The sequence below is a fragment of the Anas platyrhynchos genome, chromosome 3, assembly GCF_047663525.1.
Source record: "Anas platyrhynchos isolate ZD024472 breed Pekin duck chromosome 3, IASCAAS_PekinDuck_T2T, whole genome shotgun sequence".
NCBI classification, from domain to species: domain Eukaryota; kingdom Metazoa; phylum Chordata; class Aves; order Anseriformes; family Anatidae; genus Anas; species Anas platyrhynchos.
This window is the reverse complement of record NC_092589.1, coordinates 86209745-86231573: the sequence shown is the minus strand read 5'-3', so window position 1 is coordinate 86231573 and position 21829 is coordinate 86209745. Positions and strand designations below refer to the sequence as shown.

The window sequence follows — 21829 nt, the reverse complement described above, 5'->3', positions numbered from 1 at the left end:
TCAAAGGAAGCGCTGCTGTTTGCAGCTGTAGGCACGCTGCAGATAACGGGTTGTGTTTATGAACCAGCTTATGGGGAATCCGTGTGAGGAAAAGGTAACGGCACGATCATAAGGGGACGGTCAGGGCATGCAGTGCTGCGTAAGAGGTAAGTGAGGCTGCACAGAGTATGTATTGCTTGGAACCGCTTTCGGGTGTGTTTTATGTTTGTACTATCCCATTTCTGTGCCTTGCACTTGGTATTCATAGCCTCGGGGCGGGCATCCCGCACTCCCTTTGCGGCCATCGGGGATTACCACAGCGGCCGCCGCCATGACAGCGCCCCGAGCGCCCCCCCCGGCGCCCCGCCGGGTAACGGCGCCCAACGGCCCCTCCGCGCGGCGCGAAGGGCGGAGCCTCGACCGCGGTGGGCGGGGCCTCATGTACCCCCATCCAATAGGAAGGCGCGCTTCCGATGTTTTTCCCCTCCACCGGCCAATCAGCGGCCGCGGGGAGATTCAAACGGGGAGCGGCGGGCGCGGCCCAGGTCCGGCCGGGAGCGGGCGGCTGCGGCGGCTGCGGCTGAGGTGAGTGCGGGGGGGCGGGGGGCGGCAGTTGGGGGCCCCGCGGCTCCCTGAGGTGAAAGGGGGGGAGAGGGGCTGCGGGGAGGGCTGGGCCGTGTCCGTGAGGCCTCGGGGCTTTATTTATTAAATAAAAACTTTTATTTTCTGAGTTTGGGGAGAAGCTTCAGAAAATGGCGAGTGTCTGCGTGGTTTGGGGGTGTAGGGGGAGGGGAGGGGAAGGATCAGGCCGGCCGTGCTGGGGAGCAGGGTAACAAAAGGCACAGAGCTTCCTTCACGCGCCTACCAGTACAATTTTCTCTTCTGATCTCAACCCCCAAACATGTGTCTTTCAGAAGGAACATCTACTTATTTCCCATGTGTCTTAAGCGAGCTCCGCAGCTTGCAAGCTTGTATCTGTTTCCGCAGGGTTACAGTAACGGGTAGGCTCTGCTTTCACATCTGCAGATTAAACGGGTAAATAGCAGATAGCGTCACGCCTTCCTGAGGGCTGGCCGGGTGTTATCGCATGCTTCTGTGCTTTTGTGCGCTGAGCAGTTGGCGAGATCTCGAGGGCAGGAACTCTTTTGCACCTCATTGTCTGTGTAGTAGTTCCTAACAGTCAGGAAGGGTTTAGAGCAATGCTGGAGTATTTAAGCAATGTTGATATAACTGCACTCGGAAAGGATTGTGGGGATAGCTCTGCTTTCTGTAACTGACGCTGTTTTCTCTTCTACCAGCAAGTATGTGCTTAAGCAGTGAGCAGTATTGAAATACTGGCCTGAATACATGAATAAAATAATGCAAGTGCTGTAGAAGACTAAGGCTACTGCGAGTTTCCTCCTCCTGTTTGTGTGGGATCTTTCTGCATGTAGGGAAGGCAAAACAGCTTAAACATAAGGGGGTGCAAGAAAACACCCAAGCTAGTAAAGCTCCTGATTGTAGTGAGAGAGGTGGTGTTTTTCTTTTGCAAAGAGGTCTTTGACTCAGTTATTTATCACAGTCTCTTAGCAAAAACTTTAATTAGGCCATAGGAACAGAGCTAGACAACAGCTGCAGCCACAGTGATCCTGAACCATCTAGGTAATGTGATGACATGGATGCCTTTTTCTAGGCCGACTGATTCGCTTGCAGGAAAAAGCCAGGCATGCTCCTGGGCACTTGCTTAAAATCCTGGCTGTTCCCCGCAACTCCTCGGATATAGGCTGATGGGGTACTTTGATAGCTTCCAGGAGCAGGAAGAGGATACCTTGTCATTCAGAGATTAAGGACCTTCAGTAAAAACAGCACCTGTCTCTGTTCAGGAGTAGCATACCACAGTAAGTCCGCTATTTCAGGGCTGGATGCTATTATTTCTCTTGAGTATCAATAAACATGACAGGATGCCATGTGCAATATACACAGTGACTAACCCATACTGCCACTTACCCCGCTTACAGCGCATGCTGCTTTTCTAGTTTGTCCCTTGATTTCTTACTGGGTCTGTATGAGGTGTTAAAATTACTGCTATGCTTTTTTAGAGGTAGTTTTATATTTTCCTGGTCTCTGCATACGTGGTCTCCCTCTTCCTTGCTTCCCTGACCCTCACCTTCTTTCCTGCATGGCTTTTCTAGATCTTGGATGTGCTGCCATGCAAGCATTGCAGTTAGAAGCTCAATTCCTATTGAGCATGCCTATAACTGCATGTTGCTATTTTAGGTCTTTATTGCCTTGTCAAATTTTGAACACACTTTGCACAAATTCATGGTAAATGCTTTCTTAAAAAGTAATCATGCAGCAGATTAAACCAAAGCAAGACTCTGAATACTTGCTTATGATTGAGCTTGGCTGTGAGTGGGAAGATTAGTTGCGAATCATGACAATACTCAGGCGATGGTTCTAGCATATCTTTCATTTCTAAATGTCCTATATAGCAGGCACATTTGGAAGTACTTGCTCTTAGTATGGGAGTAACTTTTGACTTTCTGCTGTCTAGTAGTCTTGTTACTAATTTTCATTAAAAGAAGTCAAATATTTTTGAAGTTGTGAAGATGAAGCAAGCTGTCAGTGTATACTGACATACATTTACTTCTTGATGTCTAATTTGTTGTTACTTAGGAACTTCTTCAGGATGGAGAGCTACATTTCTTGCCTTTGCTGGGTTCTTGGAATCATCTGAAGTAATCTCACCCTTATCCAAATTAACTTTTTGACAATCCCTTCTTCAAGAGAAGATAACTCTGTGTTGTACACATTGAAACTTCTTCAGTTAAGAAGCCACATACCAGAAATGTAAGTTTGACATGTTGTTGAGATGTAAGATCTGTCCTTAAATATGATCATAAAAGGATATTCTCACCTATAAGGAGGAGATCTGAGTTTCTGTAGCTACCTCTACTGTAATAATAAGGGCAAAACTGCAATAGGTACCAAAATCTTCCTTATGAAGAGACAATCTTTCTCTCTGTGAAGTAAATACCACCTGTGGAGCAGCATGTAAACACTCATTGTTAGAGTAATCACCTATGTCATTTTTAGCAATGTGATCCCCCAAAAGACATGATAGTTTATAGAGGTGGTCTCAGAACAGGGAAAGATAATTCTTCTCTATGCAGTGTGGAGAGGAATGGGTATTAAAGGAAGCTGCAGATGAGCCCTGAAGTCAGTTTTCTGTTCAATGTACTTCACTGTTGAAGAAAAATGAGGGGAGGATTCTCTTAGTCTCAGCTCAGTGAAAACTTATTTTTCAGATATTGCTGATTTTAGCATGCTGTATCAAGCTTTCACAATTCTTTCTGTATATGTCTTGTTTACATCTCTGGGGGATGCTTCTTTCTGTTCTTCTCTGACCACTCAAAAACACTTCCTTTTTATAAGGAAAGGGTTCATTTTAGAACTTTGTGTTTTTGCTTTTCTGCAAAGACATTATGTGCATGTCTTTAACACAAGTTTACTTGTATAACTAAATTGACAAAGTATTAATATTTGCTATTTAACCTGGTTGAGTCTCAATCTGCAAAACATGTATGAGGGACTCTCGCATGGAAGTTCCAATTAAGGTCAACTGCAACAGTTCTAAAATTTCACTGGTTTCTTGCCTCTAGATGGAGGAGGAGGAGGATCTAAGTGAAAGGGGATTGCCACGAATTGCTTCAATCATGAATAGAGTTAGAGACCTGAAAAACAAATACAGAAATGAAGACAATATCACAGATGAACTTAACTGTACTAAAATATCAGCTGATACAACAGGTATGTGTTTTGGTTGATCTTTGTCTCGAGTGAAAGTTTTTAAAGTGTTTTTTTAATTTGTGTTGGTTGCAGTTTTAATCAATATCTTTTATTTTTCTTTCAGATAACTCTGGAACAGTTAATCAAATAATGATGACAAATAACCCAGAAGATTGGCTGTCTTTTTTGCTTAGGCTGGAGAAAAAGGGTGTTCCTCATATGGATGTTAGTACACTGAACAGACTCATTGGTCGCTACAGTCAAGCAGTAACTGCATTACCTGCAGAAAAGCATAGTGAAAATGAGAAGTATGCTCGCATCCTTGTGAGATTTGCTGAGTTGAAAGCGTAAGTGTGAATTTTCATTTGTCAATGTAAGAACTCTGAACAATGACTTCTGAACTTTAATGATGGTAGCAGGTCTTGTGTTAGTGATTTCTGCAACAGATTTTTTTATCAGCTACTTGAAGCTGAGCAGCTTTGGCTATTCAGCTTCTTTAGTCTCTGTAGTACTTGCATTTATACTTGAAAAATTCTTCAGAGCTATTTGATTTAGGGATGTTGACACTTCTGGTAAAAGGGAAGATAGCATGAAACCCCTCTTTCTCCTTATTTCAGATTTATACTTAATCTCAAAAAAACTATATGGATGAAATCTGATATGACTTCAATCTTTGGTAACTATAATCTGTGTATTAAACTGTACCTTTTAAGCTAGGATTATTTCCCCGGACTCCTGTAACTGTCTTGCGGTGGCTGTGAGGTAGACAACTTCCTATAATCTAATTCATCTAGCCAGACTCCAGCAGTCTCTCCTTGTCTAGGGTTCTTTCTCTCTTGCTATGAAAGTCATATCCCAGCTACATTAAACACCTGCCTTAGGGTAGGAAGAAAGTCTTAGAATATCATTCAGTACTTTCATGATTTATGAAGTTAGTTCTGATTGCACCAGATAAAGCAATAAACTACAAATTTAAACAGTATGTTCAGATGTTTTCACATGTAATTTGGGGCAGGATTATTACATATTGATAAACCTTTTTTGGTAAGGAGTTCTTTTGTTGTTACTTGCTATGCATCTACTAGTTCTTGTTTATTGTATATTCTCCTATTTGGTCCTCTTTGGCTTGAACTTGCAGTATAATAAGTTCTACTTCTTTATCTGTACTGTTATCTGCATAGGATTTAATGCATTAGTGTTTTGTTCCATTGAATGGTTTTAGTAATCTACTGAATCTGCTGTTGAGAAAAAGTCAGGAGTAAATGACCTGTGAATTCAGTGTTTTGAAAATGGTCCTCTTTGTCTAAATGTTGGGAGTAAAGCATGTATTTGGGAAAGACATCCCGTTTCTAAAGATATGGAGAGGTGGGGTTCTTCGGTTAGTTGCTTTTTATCAGAGCAGAAGGTGTATGATAGAGGCTTCGGGCTCAGTTTCTATAGTGTCCATTCCAAAACGTTGATTGGATCCTATTACCAAGCCACATCTGTCTCATGTACAGCAGGAGTTTAACTTTAGAAATATTTCCCTACCTTCCTAATGACTTAAACTCTTGCACCTCTTTCCACTTCATATTTAAAAAGTGACTTTGAAGGTATGGATACTGGAACTTCAATGTTCTGTGCTGTATTGCAAAAAGCAAAGCTGAAGGCACAGGCAGTAGCCTGTTAAGCTAGAATGCATATTAACAGTTCTAGTTTGAGCAACTCACTGTAATGTGCTAGCTGACTCACTGCTACAGTGTTTGGGGATGCCTTCCTGGGAGTAGCTAGGATCTTATTTTGCTATTAAAATACCCTGTCAATAGCTACACTAAAATACGCTCTGATTTAATAACCAGCATAACTAGGGAATCTACCTAGAGTGATGAGGAGTTCAGGTCTTCTCTCAATTTTTCTGCTTCATCTCTCAATTGGTAAATAGTCATGTTTCCTGACTGGTTAATGTATTTTTCTAAAAAGGTAAACAACCCCTCTCCCTCTTTAAAAAAAAAAAAAAAAGGACCTGCTAAAATCCGGCATCAATCCCAATGGAATCTTGCTAGAATTGTCTCCATAAATGATTGTTCTCCCACTTGAAAATTACTTCCATAGATATCCAATTCTTACTTAATGAGAAAGCATTAGCTTATAATGACTGAGATTGGCATACACTATTAAGAGTAAATTTTATTTTACATTTAAATTATAAATTTATAAATTTATATGAAGCTGTGTATGAACTACATGTGTAATCTCACCAGAACATGAGATTGCTTTTGACTGATCAGGTTTAAAAATGGACAAAAACCCAACCATGCAACTGGTGTTGCTTGTCTACAATTCCTGGTGATAGAGTTATTCAATGAGTGGTTATTTGAGAGTAGGATGTCAGTTTGCTCAGTGCTTGCAGTTTCCTTTGTGTCTGAGATTTCCTTCCCTGGTGTTTCAGATTCCCCTGTTTCTGGCTGTCAGTTTGTCTAGTACTGTCTAGTTTCTTTGATCAGTTCTAGTTCCTGTTGAAGAACCTTATGACTTCCTAAAATGTTTCTGATTTTTCTTAGCTACTGTGAAAAAAGTAACTCTTTCATACATATGTGCTCTGGTGGTGCCTTTGGGAGAAGAAAGGTGCCCCTTGGTAATGTTCTGATTTGCTGTTCTTGCCAATATTCCACCTAACAGCAAAAGCCAGACAAGAGCATCATAAACTTTAGGAGCAGGCGGTGACCAACAATGAGACCTCAGTGTCTATGTGCACCAGCACTGGGTTCTTCTGATTAAAATTGGGTTTTATCATTCTTGGCACTGGGCCTGGTTTAGCACAGACTCTTTTCTTGCTGTAGCCTGACCATACTAAAACCTCCTGACTTATAATGCAGAGGTTGTTTGAAAAGCATTGAATGTACCCTGAAACAGGTGAAAGTGAAAACGGGTGCACCTGTGAATTGATTGTACATGGCATTCACCATGCCAGGCCTGCCTTCTGGCTGTAATACAGTGCCACCAAGTGTGTGGCACTTGGTCAGTGTTGCTCATGGTAGGTCCTGTTTTGCTTATTGCTATCCAAGTCTGTGCTGCTTCCCACATACACAACCTTTCATATGGGTTTGTGAAAGCGAATTAATGTGTTCAAGGCTAATTCGTCTTACCTCTGGCTTTGCCTGTGAATGGGCGGTTTCACCTGTCCCATTGCTCTGGATCATCAGAGCTAAGTGTATTAAACATACTGGGCAGTAGTAACATGCCTAAACTCTGATAGAGGCTTTGATAATTTTTAATGCAACTACCATTCCACAGACTTCTGCTCAAATTGTGTTCTCTCTAGCTTTATGATGTGTTTTTTGTACTTGTTTTTTAAGCTGTTGTTTCATCTGTTGTTTCTTTCTCTATTCATGCTTTTAAGTACTCCGTTACTTTGAACCAGGTCGAAATTTTGGAAGAAATGTCTATTTCTTGATTGTAGGCTTTGCTGACTAATATAAAGTGGAATTATTTGGATAATCAGAATCTGGAATACTATTATCTTGTGTTTTTGATGGCAGACTTTTCTCCATGCAAATTCTGAAGTAAATACACCCCCACCTCCCTTTGCAGCCTCCTTAGTGGGATTGGATGCATCTAAAATAATGTTAATGGACTAACAAAATCCAGAGATGGTTCTCTGGATAGCATCAGCATGTGGCTTGGAAGGTGTTAAGGAGTATTTAGAGGGGAAAATAGCTATGTATTCTTTGTCATTGCTAATACTATTCCTCAAAGTGAGTCTACAGCCTTTCTTTTCAGATTTGAGCGTATTCTAGTTTTTGGAAAACTTCAGTTTTATTTCTTTCAGTTATTAGTTTTATAAAGATTGTTTACTTACCTGTACTTATTAATGGTTCTGAGGAAAAGAAGAACTTTAGCTGTATATGGATTGCTTTTCCAGAATTACCTGAAGCAATCTCCAAGCACGTGGAACTTGATCTTTGTTAGTCAGGTTCTTCAGTCTTTAACTAGCCTTGTGCTGTCTTTACAGCCTTCAAGATCCAGAGGAGGCACGGGACCAATTTCATCTGGCCAGACTGAATTGCAAGAAATTTGCTTTTGTGCATGTGGCTTTTGCACAGTTTGAGCTATCACAAGGTGTGTAGAAAAACCTTGGTGTTGCTGTTCTTTGGTTTTAAGCTGTGTTTTTTTAAACTTCCGCTGTGTTACATGTTCTGTGAGGAAACGGAGTAACAAATCATAAAATGGAAAAACAGAATTTTCTTTTGATTGAGATTTAATTAGAATGCATCTTCACTTTTAATGAAAATATGTGCAGTTCTTATTTTTTTCACTTTTTAGAAATCTGTCAAGATGAAAACTAGCAGTGATTTTTTAAGCATAGATTTTATTGGCAGGTGTGAGTGAGTTTCTTGGTGGGGTGAAAAATTATGGCCAAAGCTGGGTGGTAATTTCCCCTTTAGGTATCTTCAACTTGCTTGTTGAAGAGATTGTCTCACTCCAAAAAAGCAACCGTTGATTCTTTTTAAAATTATGATACACTAAACTATAAATGCAATCTGGTCAAATTAAATTTCCCTTCTGCCAGTCAGGTTCTTAAGTAGCTGGCAACTGGGTTTAAATTCTCTTGTTTCCTGTTCCACTGACCTTTCCTGCTGGGACAGCAGAGATGAATGATGTTGGTTCATAATTGCAGTAGACTAATCTCTTGACAGTCACAGATGCTGAGCCATGTTTTAGGCAAGCTGTTCTGATATGAGAGTAACATCTCTTCATATCTGGTTCACTTGAAGGTATGCCTGAACTGTCTGTCCATGAGATCAGACTTCTGAGATTAATTCATTCATCCTGTTCCTTGGTATACTGCATCTGGCTTGGGTGGAGTTACTTGTGTCTAAGTGCTACATCTTTGATTTGTTGTCAACACTTCAAAAGTGTTGACTACACCACTATTTTCACTTACTACTGCACGTTTCCAAAGCTTTCTCTCTCCAACTGTGCCTCCCATACTAACATACTCAGTATGCTGAGGGTGGACAAGAGGACAGCTGACCAGAACTTGGTGGTATGCTGTGCCAGACAACATCATGCTCAGCAGTAAAAAGCTGGTGGCTAGCTCTTCCATGGCAGCAGTTGCTTGGAAACTGGCTGGGCACCAGCCTGCTTGTTAGGAGGTGATGATTGCTTTGCATGACTTTTTTTTTTTTGTTCATCCCTTTTTCTTTCACTCATTAAACACTTTATCCTGACCAATGATTTCTCTCTTGCTTTTGCTCTCCCTTTTCTGCCCATCCCTTTGGGAGTGAGGAATGAGTGAATGCCTAGTTGTTGGTCAGGGTCAAGCAAGCACAGCTGGAAAAAAAAATCTTTTTTCATATGATTTCAGGATCTATACCGTCTTCTTTTGAAAGAAGCCTTGGTGGATACATCTTAAGTTTTTGTTTTTCTTCACGGCTTTTGTCAGTATCATGTAAACTGTTGTATACTGCCTAGTATGAGGAATTATTCCCAAAATTAACTACCCTAAATGAAGGAGCTTAAGCTGTTCTGTATTCTGGATCCTAAATCCCTCTCACTAGACATTCCTTTTTATGCTTGCTTCTTGTTTAGACAGGATAATTGTCCATGGAGAATAGGTTTTGGTCCCGTACTTTCTTTACAGTATTTTAGGATGCAGTTTAGCTGTTCAAAATGTGTCCTGTGTTATTAAAGTAGTAAATAGTGAAGTAAGCTTCTTGCATTTCATGTTTTCTTAACTACTGGTAAGTATACCTGTAATGCAACAGGAAGGCTGTTTTAAATTTCCCTCAAATTCATGACACATAACTGATAGAGGAAGAATACCAAACATTACTTCCACTAGAATCATAGAATGGCCTGGGTTGGAAGGGACCTCAAAAGATCACCTAGTTCCAACCCCCTGCTGTGGGCAGGGACACCTCCCACTAGATCAGGTTGCTCAGGACCCCATCCAAACCTGGCCTTGAACACCTCCAGGGCTGGGGCATCCACAGCTTCTCTGGGCAACTTGCTCCAGTGCTTCACCAGCCTCTGAATGAAAAATATTCCTCCTAAACTCTAATCTAAATCTCTCTCTTTTAGTTTAAAACCATTCCCCCTTGTCGTATCATTATCTGCCTGAGTAAAGAGTCCTTCTCCATCCTTTTTATGTCTCCTTTAAGTATTAAAAAGCTAACAGGAGGTCAACTCAGAGCCTTCTTATCTCTTGGCTGAACATCCCCAGCTCTCTCAGCCTTTCTTCATAGGAGAGGTGCTCCAGCTCTTTGACCATCTTTGTGGCCCTACTCTGGACCTGCTCTAACAGGTCCACATCCTTCTTGTGCTGGGGGCTCCAGAAGATAGAGAGATGACAAATTTGCGTATCTGACTTGAAATTCCAGTTTTTTAGATGAGTCAATTATCTGACCATCTATTGCTCTAATGTCAGCTTATGTTGAACTTTCAAAACAGTACTTTAAAAAAAAACAAACACAAAACACTAATGATTTGTCTTATGAGCATTGTATGTTAATAAAGGTAAACCAGTAGTACTTCAATAACAAAGATTATTAAATAAATGCAATAATCATAAAGCCCATTGTGTAACTAAAAGTGTAGAAATATTATTAGTGATTACAGTGACTAAATTAATCCTATCACAATCACTTGGTAATTTAATTACTCTGTAACTATGGAACATGCTCATGCCATAGCTGGATACTTGCTGTCAAAGTGTAGAAACCTGAAATGCAATCCTTAATCCCAAAGGAATAAACCATTTATGATTGGCTTTGTTTTATCTCTCATGTAGTCTCTGATTTGTATCCCTGAGCTAGTCAATTCCACATTTGGTGATGTGAATGGAGCATTAGTTTCCTTGCTTCAAAGAGGACTGCTGCAACATGTGAATCTTGTATTGTTTTTTAAGAGTGTGGTTCCTTTTTTCATAGAGCTTGTCCAGCTATAGCTAAAGGAAAAAGGAGTGTAGTGCTCTGTCTCCTCAACAAAGCTGTTTAAGCAGTGCATTGGCAAGCATGCCAATTGTTTCTGGATTGATTTGTCTTTCCTTTTATGTTAGGATGAAAAATTATACATTTGCTTCTCTGTTTTGGGTAAAAATGTGAGTGAAAACTCTGGTGACAATCCTGAAATTATGGTTGAAATAATATTGATTTGCTTGTAACTCATAACCTGAAAGAATAATACAAAGGTGATATTCTTTTTTGTTTAAATGAGTAAAAACCTCATTTAAATCAGATGAGGAGCTCTTTTCCTCATGTGCCTTGCATAGTGCTACTTGTAGCAAGATGTGTTGTGAATTGCTTAGAGTTCATGGCCATTAAAACTCTGCGTTTGGGTATATGAAACGTTTTGCCTAGGTGGATCATCCAGGCTTTTTTGTGAAGTAGACAGACTGAGATGCATCTGGCTTTACTTCTGTGCCTGGGTTCCCCCATCTAATAAGGAAAATGGAGCAGCCTTTTCATGTAGGTGTCTGTCATGTTTATTATTCAATGAGGCACTTAATGCCAGGAGAAAATTACTCTCCTTTTGAATAACAAGTCACTTTAAAGAACTGTGGTTATTAACTGTAGCCATAGGTAGAATGCTAGCTATAGGTTCTTAAATGCTGGGGGAAAAAAAAGCTCTATTGCTTGCTAAGAATTTGAGGGATAAGTGGGTTTTGATCTTGGTTAAAAACCAAGAAATAATGGGTATGCACAACATAGATCTAAATGAAATCATAGTGAAGTTTATTTTGGCATTTCCTTGCTTCTGTGTCCAACATCACAGATTGTTCTAAAAATATATTAGGAACCTATGCTTAAATCTAGTTTCCTCCCCAAGTCTTTCAGGCAAGATTGACATCCACTTTCACTTTCAGTAATACATCCACATTCAGTTACCAGTGGAGTTGTGAGTGCTAAAGACATGGAGCTTTCAAATATTATCTATCTGTACCTTTTAAGTAGACATGGGGCACCTGTAAGAGCTTCACATTTTTGCTGTTGTGGAAATGAGGAGGAAGGATTTTTGGAACTTTAATATACAGCTGAATGTTAATAACTGCAACAGTGTTGCTTCAGTTTGGTACTCGCTGAACAGAAATCAAGGGAAATATTTTGGTCACAGTATATCTTTCTCCTTATTTGACTGTTATTATTCATAGCTGTGTGTATATAAGCTTATATATGCAAACAATGTTTTGAGTGTTTTGTTAAACCATAGCCCCACCAGTTCTCCCGTTTCTGCTTATGGCAAGTAGTAATGTACAGAACTCTTGTTAACGCACCCAGTCAAAAGTAAAGCAAAAGCAGGCGAAGTCACTATCGTTTTTCACACTTCCTTAATTGTAGTGCCTTCTAGAGTGACAATGTTTGGTTTAACAGCTGCTTTAACCTTTATTCCTACAAAGTGCATTAAAGGTGTTTTATAATGCATAATAAATTTGGTATCTGGTCAGACCTAAATGCAAGTTTGTAAACCTCTTCTTTCCTTGCTTGTGATACAGGGGAAAAAAAACAACCTAGTGGTGTGTTATTTCCTTGTGGTTCTTATAACACTAAGCAACTGCTAAGAATGTAGTTACATGAAGTCAAAACATTTTGTGACTCCATGCTCAATTTCGTGTGGAAAAACTAGCTTATGTGATCTGTTTAACTGCTTCCAGGCACTATCCTGAAAGTAGTCATTATGTTCTTCCCCCTTAGATATCCAACAGCTTCAGAGAATGATGGAAAGTGACTATAAAGCAGCATGAGCATGATCATGTCTTCAAAAAAAAGTGTTACCACAGTAAAATTGCTTTTATTTGCTTGAGTTTTAATTCTGTGGTCCTTACTACCTAGGGCATGTGAAAAAGTGTAAGCAGCTCCTTCAAAAAGCTGTGGAGTGTTCTGCTGTTCCACTAGAAATGTTGGAAATGGCTCTACAGAACTTGAATTCACAAAAACAGCAGTTGCTTTCAGATGAGGAGAAAGAGAACTTTGCAGGTAATTGCAAACTTTTACAATTGTAATCGAGTTTATGCATGTTGTAATGCTAAATCAAAAAAATATATATATTCCACTGTTTGTCCTTCCTAGATACAAACTCAAAATCTGTTATTGCCTAATGACCAGTTGTCTCTCTATATATTCTCCATCTTATTCCTTCATTACATGGTTCCAGCTCTTCTCAGGAGCCATAGGAAGGCAAACTGTAGTTCTGCAAAGGATGTTCCTGACTGAGCATTTTTGGTTTGTAATAGGGAAGTCATTTAGGTCTGTTTCGTCTTTTCATATAAAGAGCTGCTTTTGAAAGCTGTTTATTTGAAAACAGGAATACTACGTAAATGCATTTCTTCATAGCCTCATAAGATTGTTCAGGAAGCTTTTGACAAGAGAGATATGCAGTTATAGTGTAATAATGCAAATACAGAAACTGCAAGTCTACAGACTTCGGTTAAATTACTTCTCCCCTTCTCTTTCATGTACAGCAGTATAAAGTCTTTGACATACTGAGTGCAATCAAACATTTAATTGGGGGGAAAAAGTCAGTACTAAAAGTGTAGGTCCTGAATAGTATGAGACAGAAGTTGTCTCAAACTGAAGGAATTAAAGTATTGCAGGTCACCAACTGAATGTGAGTCCATTGGTAAGCTTGGGCAAGAAAACCTTTGTATATGGAAAAGTTTGTGTGGGGGATGTTATGGAGGTGATGGTAGTGGACTGATAAACTGCAGAGTCAAAGAAGTGGTCAACGTGAATATTAAACAAAAACTTTGAGAACTATATTCTGTTGTGGTACTTATCTTTTAAATATTTGAGTAGTTTAGTGTATTGATGTAAGTGGTTTCTAGAAATGTACGGAGTGAAATATTTGGAGTTAAGGTTTATTCTCAGAATGTACCTTTAGGTGTTCAGCTTGCTCTTAAAGCCAGTGTTTCTACCTTACTCCTGTGTTGTACTAAAACCAATGTTTTGGTACTTATTTTCGTCCTTCTGCATAAGATTGAGGGGTTTGCGCTGAAACTTAAATTGCTTAGATAGTCTTTGGATATATGGAATCTCCATTTTCATGTTTAAATATAGTTTACAACTACATATAACTAAGTTGTATAAGAAAACAAGCAGCTTAATGTATTTTTTATGGGTGTTGCAGACCATTTTGTGCCTGCCTTAGGTAGTTTCTTCTGATTGTAAGTCTTTTTTTAACATTGGAATTCTTATAATTGTATGTAATATCTGCCTAGGTCAGTAGAAAATAGTGTTGTAATATTGATATTAGGTTACTGCGGTTACTGCAAATATATGTATTTCTAAAGTTCAGTTACTATGAAAGAATGTTTTTTTAGAAATGCCATCTGTAGTACTATCTGAATTATTCTAACTAATTTACCTACAGTATCAAGTATACAGGAGTCTGGACTTCAGAGCATACCTGGAAATAACAGAATTATAAAAAGAAACTCGGCTGAAAATTCTTCTAGTGTTACTAGAACTCTGCTTGGGTAATGGCTTTTTTTAATTTATTCAAATTTCATTTAAAAAAAAGAAAACCACACATACTACTGTTATTTTTTGTTGCCTTAGGGAGGAGAAATCACAAGAACTTGATGGTACAGTTAACTTCCACAATCCATTAAGACCACTGAACAAATATAACCAGGTAGAACATGCAACAATTTTCTGAAATCTTAAGCTTTTCATTCTTTACACATCTGATAACTTCCAATTTGCTCTTAGGCCTGTCCTTTTGGGAGGGTTCCTGTTAAACTAGTAGCTGATGCTGATGATGCTGTGAAGACAGATGTCCCACTTACAGCTAGCGTTATGAAGAGGTATGATTATTGGGTTTTACAACAGGTTTTAATTCTTCTTTTCAGTAGAATGGTTTTTATTGGACAATGTAGATATCAGATGTTAATGTTAAAATTAGTCTAAAGATGACTGACAAGTCATAACTGCAAGAGGTATTGCATTAACCTTCCTACCTTACTACTGAGATTATTTGTATAAGAATATGGAAAGATCAACTTTGTTCTAGCAAACGAATAGCCTCAAAAAGGAGGTAGAGACTAAGGCAAAAATATTTTTTGTTGAAAACATTTCTATTTTAGGAAGTGAATACACAAATGTAGACGTTCCTAGCTTCTGAAATATTTGTAAATCCTGGCTTTTAACCAATGTTATAAACAACCTTGCATAACAATGGAGATTAAAGAAAGGTAGTTATGCTGATTTTAATGTGAATAGCTGTTCAGCAGTGGAGGGATCTGCCATTTTAAACAGCACTTTGCTACATGCTCTGAGTTTAGCATAGCTTGAAAGTAAAAGGGGGGAAAATTGCTTTTCCACCCTCTAATCAAGTCTTTTATGCTAATGTCCTCTTATTAGTGTGATTAAATTCACATAGAAATGGAACTTATGTTGAGACAAATATGTAACCAAAGAGTAAACTGCTTATTCAACCTCTCAAAAGTAAATTAAAGCACATTCTGAAACTGTGAAAGCAGTGGGTAAGATATTTCACAATATTATTCTGTAAATACTTCAAAACTGAATTTGAAGCAAATTGTTAGGGTTTAGAATCCTAGCTGCTACTTATTGTTTTCAATGGAGAACAACAAAAATCTGTCGCTTCACTTCATGGGATAATGGTAGCATTGTTACAGACTTCTGGTTTGTTTTTCACTTCTCTATCAGAGTAGACGTGCTAATCTTTTAACTTGTAGTCCTAAGTCTTCCCACAACTGCATTTATTTATATGGTCTAAAAAAGGCAATCATGTGTTCCTCTGTAATGTAACTAACAATGTTATTTCAATAGGCAATTATCCGGCTCCAAATGTACAGCCCCGATTCCACCTTTTCCACTATCTGAATCAAAATCTAGTGGGGGTGATTCATATGACTTTGGAGACTTAAAGGTAACTGAAGTATTTTTTTAAATTAGATATAAGGAAACCTACATGGATGTCCTAAGGTGTTAGAAGGGACAACAACAATGCTTCTTTCAGCTTATTAAAGTAGAACTAAAAAAAATTAAAACGATAGAATTGCTCTAGGCAATCAGTTGCGAACAGATACATTGTGGCTTTCAGGCTGGAAAACTATTACACATGATGAGACATGGAAAAAAGCTTTCTCTGCACAATAAATCTGATGGTAGAGGTAATGGGAGGTGTGTTAAAACCTATCAGATGATTTATAAAGAAGGGTATAAGACTGCCTCTCTACTAGAGGACTTGTCAGCTATAGTCATGAGTTTTGTCATCAGAAGTATTTATTTTCATGAAGTTCATTTTATGAAGTCCATTAAGCGGTCTGTAAATCATGGCCTCTAATAATTTTGAGCTCTGCCTTGCATTTTCATGTCCTGTTCCTTCAGAAAGGAAACGAGAACAAAGACCTGAATATTTTCTAATAAAATCTGTGATGAAAATCCAGTGTATTAATGGATTTTAAAATAGGATCAGTAATAATTGTGTACCATGCACTACTTTCTGAAATGTACTTACTCTGAGGTATGCAAGTCATTAATTATAAGAATGTTGTTTGGGCATTATGCTTGGGATCTCTTGACTTTCTTCAAGATGCTTTCTTTCCAAGTCCTTATAAGAGAAATTCTGTGCAGTTGCAGATGTTGGATGAGAACAGCTTAGAAGTTGCTACCAATTCAACTGTAACTCTCAGAAACAAAATGGATACAAATCCTGTGATAAAAAGAGAAGGTAACTATTAATGTATGATATTTTGAAGCAGAATAAACATTGAAAAATTTACTGTTCTGCATTTTAAAAATGCATTGATAAAGCAGATATTCTTCAGAAATGAAAACTGTTCAGCCTGGAATTCAGGAGCATTTAATCATTTCATTAAAATTTGCCTTTTGGGTGCCTGTGGAAATAATTAAAAAAAAAAAAAAACAAACTTGCAAGAACTTCAAATGTAGCCATCCTGTGTGGGGAGGGCTGGGTTTGGTGTAAAATGCTGATGGTTAGAGCTAATTCACAATGTCCTTAGCTCTTATGATATACATAACGTAAATTGGTACTGAAATTGCACCAATACGAGGTTTCAAATTAAGACTTGCCTGCCTGAGTGAAGAACAAGGCTGCCAGCATATCGGTTAATGATTGCTTATACAGGAGAGGTGTATGTTGGCTGAGAGCAATTCAAACTAAGGATTAATGTTGCTGGAGTGTGATCTGTTTAGATTTTTTGGGACACTCACAGTTTGCTTCTCGCTTCTCCTGTGACTTTTAATATGTGCTTGTAGCTTACCCTCTAGATGACATAGCTCTAATTTCTTTTGCTGAAGTTTGTTGAAACTGTTTTGTCTGAAGTAAGATTAAAAGAGACAGTGTCAGTCATCTACTCTGAGTGGGGGAAAAAGTCCAAAGTACTCTCCACCATTCCCTGTGAACACAGGATGTCCATGTCATCTGTTGCTTTCAGCACTTTCTGCTTTCTATCCTGTTTACCAGTTAGTATGTGAAACTCCAGGTGTTTTTATCTGCTGTTCTTTATACATAAAATAATATATCTATCCAGATATCAAGTCTGAATTACTTATGCTTTGGTCAGGCTTCTCTTGCCTTACTTTTGGTTTTACCTGCTAGGTTGTATCCTCTTCACAAGCAGGTGAAGAAAACACTCAAGCTGTGCTATTTGCAGCCTGCTTTGCTGCAGTTCAGTGTCCTGTTATCTCTGCAAAAGGATCTGAAACCGTGTGCCTTGTCCCTTTGTGCCTTTGGCTTCAGTAATTACGCTGGATTATAGGTTGCCTGTTGTCACAGGCAACAGACTTCTAATTTGAAGTATTGCAACAAGCTTATCTTAAACACTTTATAAACCTGCTCAGGATGTCCCAGGGTGTTGTAGATCAACTGAATATGGTCTTCCTCTGTGTATTGGTGATGAAAACAGTTCTATTTGTGTTACTGTTGTATAGTACCCTAACACTTTAAAGTTACTATGTTACTACATTGAGTTGAATTATAAACCCTGAAGGCTGCACTAATGCTTTAAGTAACCATTGCTGTGGAAGGTGTCAGCTTCTGGTAAGTCAATGGTACTCCTTTATTGTGTTGTAGGAAAATGAAGTGAAACTTCAGAAACTGAGGTAAATCTGTCAGAAATAACTTCAAATACTGAATGTTGTCTTTTTAATTATCTGATCTATTCAGAAAATAAAGTCCAGAATCAAGAATTGAAGAAACCAGAGCCAATGAGCATAGAGAGTCAACAGAAAGAATTCAGTTCTGCTGAAAGCTACAGAAAGCAATTGGATCAGATAAAACAGAACTGTGTTAACTCCAGAAACAAATGGCCAACTCAAGAAGTGATGCAGAAAAGCTCTTATAAAGAGGTAAAGTAACAAGAACATGTGGTGGTTTTCTAGTTGCAACAGACTTCACATATTGGGGAAAAAGTCTTCATTGTGGCTCCTTGTGTGGAATATCTTGCTTTATTATTTTTTTTAGGAAAAACGGTCAAGTCTTGAACAATCTCTTCATCCCATTTCAAGAAGACTGTCACCACCAGATGCTGTTTCTAAGAAGAATGATCCATTGTATGTTTGTGGAACACCAAGCACCACATCTGATTACATGGAGTGGTAAGCTGCTACTTGAGCTTTGTAATTATAGACTGCAGTTTTATCTCTGCAACTACTTCAGTGATTTTTAATAGTTTCTTAAATTTTCTTGCTCAGATAGCAAAAGACTCCTGGTTGCTTCCAACTCTTGATGTGAAGTTGGAATGTTTGTAACAAGTGAAGCACATCATCTCATGATGTAGCTTGGTAAAAAGTAATCCTCAAATAGATTGTTCATTCTTCCACACTTTGATAATATGTTAACTTTTGGAAATCAAACTCACTGTACACAGTATGTATGATGATGATAGCAAATAAGTGGAATTGAGTACTTTTGTGTTCAGTAAGAGCTGTGCTTTGGCTGTAATGAAGTACTGAAAAATTAAGTTTGTCACTTTATTCCCTGTGTAATAAGTGCTAGGTACACAACGTTCTTTTTCAGTTCTGATCTTAACTTGTGCCAATTTTTATTGTGTCGGTTTTGAGTCTGTAAATACCGAAATGATGTTTTGGCCTAGGTTACTTCAAATAAATTCACACTGCTGAATCCCTAAATTAATATTGTAAAAACCTACAAAGCACTTGAGAAATTAATGGCTTTGCATTCGAGGTTCAAACAGACCTGGAACCATCTGTATGTTTTTAAGTACTTATTAGTGAGGCATGATTCATCCTGTGCCTTTAATGAGTGAAACAATGGGAAAAGTATATCTTGTAATATAATTATATATATGGTAGACACTAAGGGAACAAATCAAAAGGTGTCAAGGTTTTCTTGCAATCTTCAGTTTTATTAAATATAAGTTCTATGCTGTCTAATAGCATGAAGTAGATAAACCTCTCATGACTGTATTGAAGCTCGTCTCACTTTAGCTTAAAGTTTCATCCAAAAATGTTTTGAACAAAGAGCAGTAGCTCAGCTAAAGAATGCAAATTCTGTAGCTCAGCTAAAGAATGCGAATTTTTATAACGTCCTATGAGCGGTCCTTCCAGTTGTATGGTGCTTTCATTGTCAAGCTTATAGGGAGAGCCACCTATGTTTCCTGTCCTTATAAGGACTTGTAAGTAAAAGTTGAAGGGGTCTTAATGCTAATTGGCAAATACAGTAGAAGCTTGGGAATTTGCTGGTAGATTAGGTTTAACTTCAAGCCGAAATCTTCATTGCTTCTTGAGTGTTAGAAAATGTCACTTCAAAAAGTACAACTAGATGCAGATATTCTTCACAATGACTTCTTTTCAGTTTCAGAACGCCAGTTGTAAAGAACAACTTTTCACCAGGATACCAAATTTCTACTCCATACAGCCAGCTCCCATACTTCCTACCACATACTCCAGCAACTACATTTCAAAATCAGATGGGCTTGCAGGTAACAATTTTAGGCTCTTATGCACCTAAACTGTTCAGCATGTATTGTCATTGGAAACTTCTTTTAGGGTGTGTCTATATATATTTACATTTAAAATTGATACTCATTTGTGGATGAGTAATGGAAATCAGTGTCTCTTGCTTATTCTGCAAGTAACTGTCTTCATATGTATGCCTGAATTTCAGTAAAATAAGTCAGCTCTTAAAAAACAATTCAGTTGTGTCAAAATCCTGAAGTACTTCTCTCAAATATAAACCTTATATTGCAGACCCGACATCATGACAGGGGTAAGAGCTAGAATCACTAGTTTGTTCTGCTGTACTACCCACTACAGTGGAGTACCCCAAAAACAGTGTGTGTCAGAAACCATAAACGTTTGTGGGAGGAAAGCCAGTGAAGAATTACATTATTTTTCCTTTCGCTAGATTTCAAACTCTGCATTTATATTGGCATGAAATAGTATTAAAATGGAGTAGTACCTTTGGGTTGCACATCTTGATAGGAATCTTTCCAGTTATAGGCAGAATGGTAGGAAATTTAAGCCTAGTCCCCCAGAGGATTTAATGTTTAATTTTTGTGGCTGTTTTTACAGCTTGGTGTAGCTACAGCAGGGGCAAAACAGATGCCTCCTTTAGCTGGCATAAAAATGATGGATCTACATGGGAAAATGGCTATTCTATCCAGAATACCTGAGTATTTACAGTTCGTCTAGTGAGAGTAGGTTGTAAGCCCTTCTTACCTGCAAGGTTTTTTGAAACCATTTCCCAGAAATGGCCTTGACCACCAGTGCTCTAGGTGATCTAGATTGTGATCACTTTCTATCCTTGTGAATTTATAAAGGAAGGCAGGATGTTGGTGCCCAAAAGGGGAATGTAAACTGCAGGACACTGCAGTTTCCAACAGTTTCCAACCTTGCATAAAGTACTTGGTTCTGGATCTTCAGTGCAGTTGTGTACATTTCAGCTACTGACCTCTCAATCAGAGAGTAAGTTGTATCTAGAAAAGATATCAGCCTGGACCATTATTGTGGGCCATAATCAGGCTAGCTCTGTCCCTGCAGGTCCTTCAGTTGCTTTGAAGCCAGTCTCTCTTGTGGAAGGAAGGAGGTACAGTGTCATTTCAGACTGTAGCCTGGTTAGGCTGTCCTTGGGAATAGGATTTGTGGCCTCAGGTTTTCCTATTTGTCCTGGTATAGTAAGTGTCTTCAATCTTAAGAGCATTACTGTGCTCAATAAAATCGCACTATCAACGTTACCACTGACTTCTTCCTGTGGTGATCATAACCATGCTTTATTCTAGTACTGGGCAAACAAATGTTTCCTAATTTGGATTGTATGAGTGCTTAAGAGACAGTTTAGGTTCCACTTCCCTGGAAATTGCTGTGGAGCATGGGTATAGCATGTTTTCCCTGCAGATGTTTCTTAATATACTAGGTAATTCTAGTTAGGTGGGTGGTCTAAAATGAAAATGTGAAACAAAATAAAAGGCAATACTTCTGCAAGTGTGGTGGACTTAAATAGTAAATCTTGATAGAATTACTCTTGAGCACAGATAATTGCATTTGGTTTTCAGGAGTACAGTGATTTTAGTATGACACTTATTCTGCAGTCTAGAAAGTTTTCTAAGGCTTTTTCAAGGCCTTATACTCAATGTGTTGATAGACAAGCTTGTGAAATCTTGCTTCCTAGTAACCTTGTGATGGCCGTTATACAAATATTTTTGCTGTGATCTTCTGCTCTTAGTATATGAACAGATTTAAGGTTTGGCTTTTGTGCACTTGTCTTGGTCTTCCTGATCAATGCAACCTTAGTAATCATATTAAAACTTGATAGTTACAAATCATAGTAAATTGATAGAAGTAGAGCGCTACCAAATTCTGCTGCACCAATAATTTCTTTCTTTTTAACTTTTCTGTATGTACACAGGTTTCAGCTTCTATACCTGCACATGAATGCATTGCCATCAATGGAAAAGTTTATACAATATTGAAGCAAATAGGTAGTGGAGGCTCAAGTAAGGTAAGATGTATTATCCTTATAGACCTAGTCACTCACTTATGCAATAGTAGTTATGTGTATGGTGAAAATGTCTTCTGGTATCTAATTGGAATTTTCACTGAAATTAGCAGTGTTTGTTTATTGCCTTCCATGCTTGGAGTGTTCAAGAGGAGTT

At 38.4% G+C, this 21829-nt stretch overlaps 1 protein-coding gene across 1 annotated transcript in view; it reads left to right on the top strand.

Moving 5' to 3' along the window:
* The first annotated feature begins 466 nt into the window (after positions 1 to 466).
* TTK (TTK protein kinase) overlaps positions 467 to 21829 on the top strand; it is a 29949-nt gene continuing 8586 nt past the window's right edge. Inside the window, exons 1-16 of the mRNA XM_038177406.2 lie at positions 467 to 564; positions 1652 to 1856; positions 2635 to 2808; positions 3621 to 3768; positions 3872 to 4094; positions 7739 to 7845; positions 12558 to 12701; positions 14095 to 14200; positions 14283 to 14358; positions 14436 to 14530; positions 15519 to 15618; positions 16326 to 16422; positions 17881 to 18062; positions 18178 to 18311; positions 19531 to 19657; positions 21583 to 21675. Of these exons, the coding sequence (XP_038033334.1) occupies positions 3621 to 3768; positions 3872 to 4094; positions 7739 to 7845; positions 12558 to 12701; positions 14095 to 14200; positions 14283 to 14358; positions 14436 to 14530; positions 15519 to 15618; positions 16326 to 16422; positions 17881 to 18062; positions 18178 to 18311; positions 19531 to 19657; positions 21583 to 21675 (1632 nt within the window). The 5' untranslated portion in view covers positions 467 to 564; positions 1652 to 1856; positions 2635 to 2808. The remainder of the gene's footprint in view (positions 565 to 1651; positions 1857 to 2634; positions 2809 to 3620; positions 3769 to 3871; positions 4095 to 7738; positions 7846 to 12557; positions 12702 to 14094; positions 14201 to 14282; positions 14359 to 14435; positions 14531 to 15518; positions 15619 to 16325; positions 16423 to 17880; positions 18063 to 18177; positions 18312 to 19530; positions 19658 to 21582; positions 21676 to 21829) is intronic.